Below are 8,281 nucleotides of genomic sequence, written 5' to 3' on the forward strand. Positions count from 1 at the left end.
TTTTATGGGGGAATGTTGAGTCCACGTAGATTAAAGAAACAAGCATAAGAAAGTTACCAGAACGAACTGTCATCATTGGTGTTGAGAGAACTGGGAATTATCAATTGTGAACTGGTAGGGGCCAGAAGGAACCTTAGTGAGGTCGGAAGCATAAACTTAGGAGCCACTTGCTTAAAGAGAAACAGAATGTCCCACACTTGAGAGCTGATGCCAGGCCTGCCTGCCCTCGCTGGGCTGCCTGCTGGGCCAGCCCTTCCCCTGCTCACATCCCACAGCCCCCGTGAGGCCGGGAAGCCATGTGCGCGGTGCTGAGACGGAAGATGACGATGGCCTCTTGCCGTTCAGTCTCTCATCTGTCAGCAGGGCCACAGGCTGACCAACTGTGAGGCAGAACCTCTTCAAATTCAGGTATTAAGACCACAAATCCACCGTTTTTCCTGATGCTGCCAACTGTGGTACTGCTACTTCAGAACTGTCAGGTATCTTGTTCACCAGACCCACCAGCTTAGTGCAGTGCGGTATTTTTCTCACGTGCTGGCTTCCAGTGAGTAGGAGAGTGTGGGACAACCAGCTGATGATCAAACACTTTGCTGGGGTGTCACCTGTTTTTCTTTGTTTTAACTTTATAAACTTAAAGGGGGAAATGGTCTAAAGAGTGGTTTGACTTAACTTGGCATATAACCCATTTTTATTATAGAAATAGACATAGAAGTAAAAAGATCATTTTACTTATTCTACCATTCACAGGTAGCCAGTTCCCACTTAGTGTCTTTCCAGATTTCTGTGCACATCTACACGTATACATATTTTTACAAAAATATGGTAATACCATGAATACCACCCACAATGGTGTCTAATGTCAATTTAGATCTGTATCTTATTTGGGTGCACATAGGTGGGTGGCATTGAGACTGTGTAGCCTTCCACCACAGAACACCAACATTTAATTCCCTGTTGTTGGACATTTTTGTATTGTTAATATTTAGACACTATAAACAATACCTCAAGCAACAGCTCTTTATCTCTGTGCCTCTATTTCTGGTATAATTATTCCCTTAGGATAAAGTCCTAGAAACAGAATTGCAAGGTGTAAGATGCCTTTAAGGTGTGTCTGCTACATCCTGCTTCCACACAAACTCCTCTGCGTAGCCAGTCCCCAGGCTGCAGCTCTCGGCACAGGTGAACACAGCCAGGACACCCCAGTCCACACTCGTGCCCAGTCTGTCAGCCTTCAGGTAATTCAGCAGTTGAGGCATGACCTGGGAAGAAGGTGGCAAAGTGAGAATGCTGCTTCAGGGCAGGAAGCACCATCTGCTTTCAATAGACTTTCTCCACCAGGGTGGTTACTGGGATCCTGGCCTTTCGATCTCCATACTACACAACAGGATTATAGACACTATACAGTTAACATATGTAATAATCTAAAAACATTTTGCAACTTCAAAGCCCCTCTGTACTTCATCTGGTCTTCTGTTTAGTGTCTCTTTTCCATTTCAGAAAGAAGTTCACAAGTAGCTGTTAAACTATTTTTATTACTAATTATCTATTACTAACATGCCACAAAATAGTCCTGAAGCTTCTACTTGGGCAAATCTTATTTTGTATCGTATAAAACCTGAAGAGCAGATGTTGTAACTCCGACTCAAGAAACCCTAACCCTAACTTCTAGTAATGAATACATAAAGACGTCTGCTGACATTTGTATAGACTAGAAAGGGATCTCTCTGAAGTCAAGTAGTCTAATCTGAAAGCATGAAGCAGCAAAATTGCCACCATGGTGCGAAACTGCTTTATACAAATCCTGTCACCTCATCCTCGGCACCAAAAGCTTTGGCCATGGTCCTCATGATTCTTTCTTCTTTAATCCAAAGAAACAAACATTACCTACAACTTTGTAAGCTTAGTGAAGCCAAAGCTCAAGAGCATTTCCACCAAACGTGGAAAGTGCACCGAAGTCCCCAAATAGATTTTAATGCTAACAACAACTTTGTAAAAAACACTTAGCTTAATGCTTATATCCATTGTTCTAACAAATCCACAAACCAAGATTAAACAGTAAAGGCTCTAAAGTACTCCTCTCACAAAGTATGAAGGCAAAGACTTTGATTAAAAGTAACCACACTGGAGGCAGAGGGCTACAGTGACTCCATCTAAATCCTCATCACAGGAGTCAGTCTACAAAGCCTGAACACTAGGAAACGGACAGATATCAGAAAAAGGAAGCTAAAGAGACAGGTAACTACCAGAAAAAGCAGTGAATGACAATTCCCTCCAGGGAACAATCCCCAAGGTTGGAGAGAAAACCGATTTTCATTACAGGGCACCTTCCTTGCTGCCATGTGCATGTGTTACTTTGGTAAAGTTTTTAATGTTTAAAAACATAAATCACGGTGACTACACACTAAACAGTCCTTTTTTAAGGTCATACCTGGAATTCAAATATCCTCTTGGCACCACAGGGGCAATCTGGAATATCCTTTTCTTGAGGGATATTTTCACCAGAAATCCAGATGGGTGCAAGACCTCTGCCATATCTGAGAATCTAAAATCAACAAGATCGTGCCAGAATTGTGAGCACCTTACCCTGGTTTCCATCGGTGGCATGCTGAAGATCACGCAGGGAAACCCCGCACCTGTTCCCACACCTGACGGAACACTGAGCTGAGCACCACTGATGCCTTCTCAGTTTCCCAAAGTGACTCAGGGAGTATCAAATTACATTTGCTAGATGATGCATTTCACTACCTAACGTCAGAATCTCACTCCCACGACTATATGGCAAAGGGGCCAAGAACGAGCCCAGGCTTCCCACCACCAGGTTCTGCATCCAAAATGCCGCCCAGAATCTGCTCACCTTCACTCACCTATAAGGCAACTTAGTTAAAAATTAAAAGGGACAGATGCCAAGTGAAACGTGGTGTTTTGACAAATACTACAAACATGGGTAAATTTCATCAAAATAAGCTTGCTATAACAACTGAGGGGTTTTCTTGTATTTTGTTAAAAAGCGTATGCGTTGCTAAAAACTGCCTTCTTAGTGTTTGGGACCTAGATCTAGTCTTCCTATAAGCCCCTGGGTATTTATTTAATCCCAATGACTAGTTTATGTAGCTGAGTTTTCTTTAGTGATTTATGCTTACGGTAAGGGAAGTTAATGGGAATAATGTTAGCACGTCGTATTGGTTTTACTAGCCAAAGGTACCTATTGGAAAATGGGCAAAAATACCTTTTTTTTTTGCCAATGATGCCAAAGCTCTGTGTATCTGAGGCAACATCTCATTCATCTCCCACCCGAGTTACTTCTTCTCAGAGATTATACTCATAAAACACGGCCTAAAAATAATACAGTGGGAGGTATGAGTTCTACTTTACCTGTTCTGGTTCAAGGGCTATTTGAGTTTTAAACTTCTGGAAAATTTTATCTTCCCTGGATTCGTGTTTTGCCATGGAATCTAGTTCTTCCTCCAGTGCTTCACCTAAAAAATCAACATAACTATTATAGAAAACAGGAATAGTCCCCACAACTTGGCAATTCACACATGCTGAGGGAAGCCAGTTTTATAATAAGCAAATAGCTCTCCCTGTTTATTCATTAGAGTTGGACCATCTGAATTTCCAGGTACTCCATGCAGCATTTTTTAGGCTCCCATTCAGCAGTTTGCCTTAAAGCTTCGAAAGAACAGAATGGCCAAGTCAAGGGCTTAGGACTGTGCCCAGCACATCCCAGGACACCCAACAGAACGCTGTCCTGACGCTACTGGACTCTTAGTTCCAGTCTCTTCATGTCTCACACATTCCTTTTCCCAGCTAGTACACGCATTCACCTGGTCATCAAATGTTTGTTTCTATCTCCACCTTAACTCTTGGAATTCCTGCCACCCTGGGCCACTGCTGTCCCCAGCAGGCCAGTGTTTCCCAGTATAACCTTTAGTCTTTGTAACATTGATCAAAACGTAACTCTGATAGACTCTGAGTCAGAGGAGCTGAAATAGCTGCTGTGATGGCATTGGGAAGGCATTCATGGCGCTCACTGGCACCTGCCAGGTCTGATGGCAGAAACATAAAATGCCTCAGGCTCACGTTCCATCACGTGTATGAGTTTCAGTGCCACCTTCAGGGCTCTGTGAATGCTGTTCCCTAGGCCACGTGGCCTCCTGCCAACCTTTCTCCTGGGAACTCAAACAGGTCTCGGGACACAGCTACCTCCAGGAAGGAGTTTTCTTTGTAATTTTCATTTTGGAAAATTCTGAGCATATATATAAAAATACTATAATGAACCTTCATGTACCAATTAGCTTCATCGTTATCAAGTCCAGTGTTTCTTGTCTCTACCGCTTCCCCCAACTCAATTACTCTGAAGTAAAGCCCAGATTACTTCATCTGTGAATAATTGAGGTATGTACTCCTAAAAGACAAACTCTTTCCCTTTATTTACCAATTTTCAAAATAATGAGTTTGTTCCCCAGTATCCTATAAAAATGATCACTGAGGGTTTTTTTAAATCATTTTAAACCCATTAAATATATTTGACATGTTTCAATCCACTGCAGTTAGTAGATGTCCAAATTATCAATCTTTTGCCAATAAGAGCCTTTCACACTGGTTCTTGCATCCTTCTGACATGAGCCTATTAACCTTTGATAGCTTCCCAGATCTCTGGTATGACCATGTTCCAATGTTATTTGAACATTTCCTGACCCAGTTCTGGAATCACCACCTCCCAAAAGAGCCTGGAGTTCCATTTAGAGAGAAATGGTATTCAGACACCACCATCTGGCCAGCAGGGATACCCAACTGGTACTGAGTTGGCCATTATTTCTGTCTTTATAGTGGATTAAATACATCGCAAGTTCATAACTGATAATTCCAGTATAAAGTCAGACCTATAGGTTTGTATTTAATTTTATCCATCAACATCGTCTACCACACTCAGCACCTCAGTTCTCAGTAACTCCAACATAATTACTCCTTTGCTTGGCACTCAGTACACACACAACCACCTCAAAGTAACAACAGCAACATTCTAGCAACAAGTTTACTGAAAATACTAACATCTTCTTTCAGTCCTTTTTGTTCTTGGGGTATATTACACTAAGGATGTACTGTCCTATTTTTTGAAGTCATTTAGAAGAGCTGTGCAGTTATCCAACTAATTCGATACACTTTCACTTACTCGTGATGATTCAGGATTGCTTTTTAAAACTTAATTTTACTCCGTAACCGTACAAAACACACACATGGTTCCACAGTCACATCCACATAAACAAGGCATATTCAAAGTCCGGCTTTCATCCTCAACCCTCCTACTCTATGCTCTCCCTTCTCCTACAGGTGAGCATTTTCATTATTTGACCTTTTTAAAAACAAGCAACAATGTACACACATGGAGATGCGTGCACAGCCCCTGCCAGGAGATTTTTAGTGATGTCACACGTCTTCCCGTGGCACCCGTATTATCAGTCATCACATGGACTTTAACTTCCCCAAGTGTCATCTGGGCTCCTCCATGAGACTGTGAGCACCTGACCACTGAGTGTCGCTGCTTCCCGTTGTCTCCCTGATCAAGCACAGTCAGGCACGAAGCAAACTCTCAGATACGTGTTTTGGAATGTACGACTGCTATGAACTACAAACCAGTAAGTTGACATTTCCATTTAGATTCTGTAAATCTAACTTTGTGGTGGTTGTATGTGTAGCTCTAGTTCTAGAGTCAGCAAGATCTAGGCTCAAACTTGAATTGTAAAACTTAACAGTTATGTGACCAAAGCAAGTTACACCCAGAACCTCAATTTTCTCACCTGCAATATGGGGCAGAGTTTCTGACTTATTGGGCTGCTGTCAGGATTTTAATGAGCTAATGCACAAACAGCCCTTAAACAGCATAAAGTAAATGCTGGATAAATGCTGGCTATTATAAAATAAGTCTCTTAAGTATTTGGTCAACATAGGTACTACCCTAGAGTATGAACTCTAGGTAAACTGACAAAGTCAAACTGTTGATTGAGTTGAAAGAGAAGTTGAAAGAGAAACTTTTAAAGGGCCCCTGCTGCACGCCAAACACCATAGTAGGCATTCACTCCCCTGAGCTGAGAAACAGGCCTGAGACTCAGAGGAACTCACCACGTTCCCAGCGTCTTGTGCAGCCCCACCCTTGGGACCATCTGGATTCCAAGGACCTCCAGTCCTTGCAGGGAGCAGAGTTCCTGACTTGAGCCAGGCAGCTAGGTCCAGGAAGTATGTTTTCACCTGAGGCAATATCTGAAAACTACAGCCTCCAAAGTGAGAACCCTTGCCTCTCAGTCCCTCTCTTCTCTACATACTGAGCCCTTTCTCCCAAGCATTGTGTTTAATCACTTGGGGAATGAAGTGCTGAAACTGCTTACCCATGCTGCCCACAATCTCTGCAGCATCTTCCTTTTCCACAACTTCAGGCATAATCTCATCTTCTGTTTCTACTACAATTTCAAATTCCGGAAAAAGGAAGTTGTGGTCTGGAATTGCATGGTCCAAATGATCTAAAACAAAAAAAAAGTTACTGGCATCATTAGTAATCATTTAGATGTGAAGATGGGCTGATAATTTTCTATTTCTAAAGTACTATATTCCATACAGCAACCGTTTTCCCTATTATTATTAATACATGTAGTTCTGGCACTTTAAAATGGCATCAAATTAAAAGCCTGTATTAAAGGCTGGTAACATAACTGGGTGATTAAGACCTCACAGCCTCGCTTTTATAAAGATATTCATAATGCCAGTTAAGAAAATTTCAAAAAGCATTATACCTTTCCTAATTTTAACTTTAAAGTTAACCTGGACATAAAATGCTTGGGTTGACAGAAGCTATGAAACTGAGCTGCGACTAAGAAAGACAGACGATCAGACCGTGACTTACCTGGCTGTGAACACGCCTGCTTGTGTCCTGACCTCCAGTCCAGAGCCTGATGCACCTTACCGCAGTAATGTGCCTTGTGGCATCGGGAGCACGTTTTGGGGCCTAAACAGCCACAAACCCTGCAGAGACGAGCGCCAGACTTAAGCTGGAGACACACAGATTCTCCTGTTTCTGGGGGAGGATTCTCAGAAGGTGGCTCATATGAGTAAAAGTCATTTTTCCTGGGTAGCTGATTCCTAAAAACTAAGAATGAAGAGAAAAACTATAAATACCTTCAGCAAAATAGTAATTCAAATATTTGAGCTTCTCCTTCACATAAGACTGAAAAGACACCCATTAAAAAAAAAAAAAAAAAAAAAAGGAAAGAAATGAAAGTTTTTGCTTTCGGGCAGCTTATTTTCCGGAAGGGAGAAAAGCTTTTAAAATCCAGAAACTAGATTCTGTCTGGAACACACAACTGAACTGGCTCCTGGACCTGGTTCCAGGTAATCAAACAAGAATAATCGTTAAGACAGACTGCAAAACACTTAAAAATGCTATTGGGACCTACCTTTCTAAAAAGGAACTGATATTATCTGACTATACCAACCAAACCTAGTACCAACTGATTCATCAAAACGCCGCAGGTTACGAAGGAGCGTGGGCATCGCTAGGAGCTTATGTAGTGAAAATCGCGGGCACCCCTGCAAGGACCCGGAGACAGTGCTCCCGGGCCGCGGGGACGCAGCCGGGCGGAGGGCGGCAGCCGCGCCAACCGCCGCCCGCCCCGGGAATCGCAGCTCCGCGCGCCCCCAGCGCACAGCGGGCAGCACCGCCCCCCGGGCCGCGGCGCACCTCGCAGGCCGGCGCAGCACGGCGGCTCGCGGCAGCAGAAGACGAAGAGGCCGCGGTGGAAGGCGTCGGCGCGGCCGGGCAGCGGCGCGTACACCTGCAGCAGGAAGGCGAGCGGCCGGCCGCACCGCGCGCAGGCCAGGTCCCCGGGCCCGGGCAGCCCGGCCTCGCCCAGCCACGCCGGCCGCCCGCCCACCTTGCTGGGGAACTGGTCGCTGCGCAGCCGCCACGCCGGCGCCTCCTCAGCGAAGCCCAGCTCCGCCCGCGCGGGCAACGCCGCCATAGGGCCGTCGCCCACCGCCCGGCCGGGACGCGAAGTCGCCGCCGGAAAGGAGGGCGGGAGGCGGGCAAGGCGTCGACGGGAAGCGATTGGAGGACGAGGTGAGGGGACAAAGGGCACCACCGGGCGCGGGCCCGGCCCTCGCGCCGCTACTTCCGGTTCGCGCCACGTGCCTCTCGGGGGCGGGGCGAGTGCTGGGGGGGCCGAGAGGGGCCGTCACCTCAGACCGGCCTGCGCTTCCGTCCCCGGCCGAGGGTCGCTGGGAGCGGGCGATG

General features: G+C 45.2%; 1 protein-coding gene across 2 annotated transcripts; it reads right to left on the reverse strand.

The window, feature by feature from the left end:
- Positions 1-656: 656 nt before the first annotated feature.
- Positions 657-8,054, reverse strand: PDCD2 (programmed cell death 2). 2 transcript variants are annotated; one of them, XM_045544766.1, is made up of 6 exons: positions 7,730-8,040; positions 6,896-7,138; positions 6,384-6,515; positions 3,373-3,476; positions 2,429-2,542; positions 657-1,259 (listed from the first exon to the last, which is right to left on the reverse strand). In XM_045544766.1, exons 1-6 carry the CDS (start codon positions 8,007-8,009, stop codon positions 1,101-1,103), a joined length of 1,032 nt encoding a protein of 343 aa, XP_045400722.1. In that variant the 5' UTR covers positions 8,010-8,040; the 3' UTR covers positions 657-1,100. The 2 variants fall into 2 exon arrangements, with proteins under 2 accessions (XP_045400722.1, XP_045400723.1); XM_045544767.1 differs by lacking the exons at positions 657-1,259; positions 2,429-2,542; positions 3,373-3,476 and adding an exon at positions 4,523-5,557 and having other exon boundaries at positions 7,730-8,054.
- Positions 8,055-8,281: the final 227 nt, after the last annotated feature.

Source organism: Lemur catta, chromosome 2 (assembly GCF_020740605.2).
Source record: "Lemur catta isolate mLemCat1 chromosome 2, mLemCat1.pri, whole genome shotgun sequence".
NCBI classification, from domain to species: domain Eukaryota; kingdom Metazoa; phylum Chordata; class Mammalia; order Primates; family Lemuridae; genus Lemur; species Lemur catta.

Excerpts from the sequence above, each read along its gene's own strand:
- PDCD2 (XM_045544766.1), bottom strand. The coding sequence starts at position 8,009 with ATGGCGGCGTTGCCCGCGCGGGCGGAGCTGGGCTTCGCTGAGGAGGCG. Across the intron at positions 7,139-7,729 it reads GTGCTGCGCCGGCCTGCGAG|TTTTTAGGAATCAGCTACCC; the intron begins GTGCGCCGCGGC and ends CTTCATTCTTAG. Across the intron at positions 3,477-6,383 it reads AGAGATTGTGGGCAGCATGG|GTGAAGCACTGGAGGAAGAA; the intron begins GTAAGCAGTTTC and ends TTGATTTTTTAG.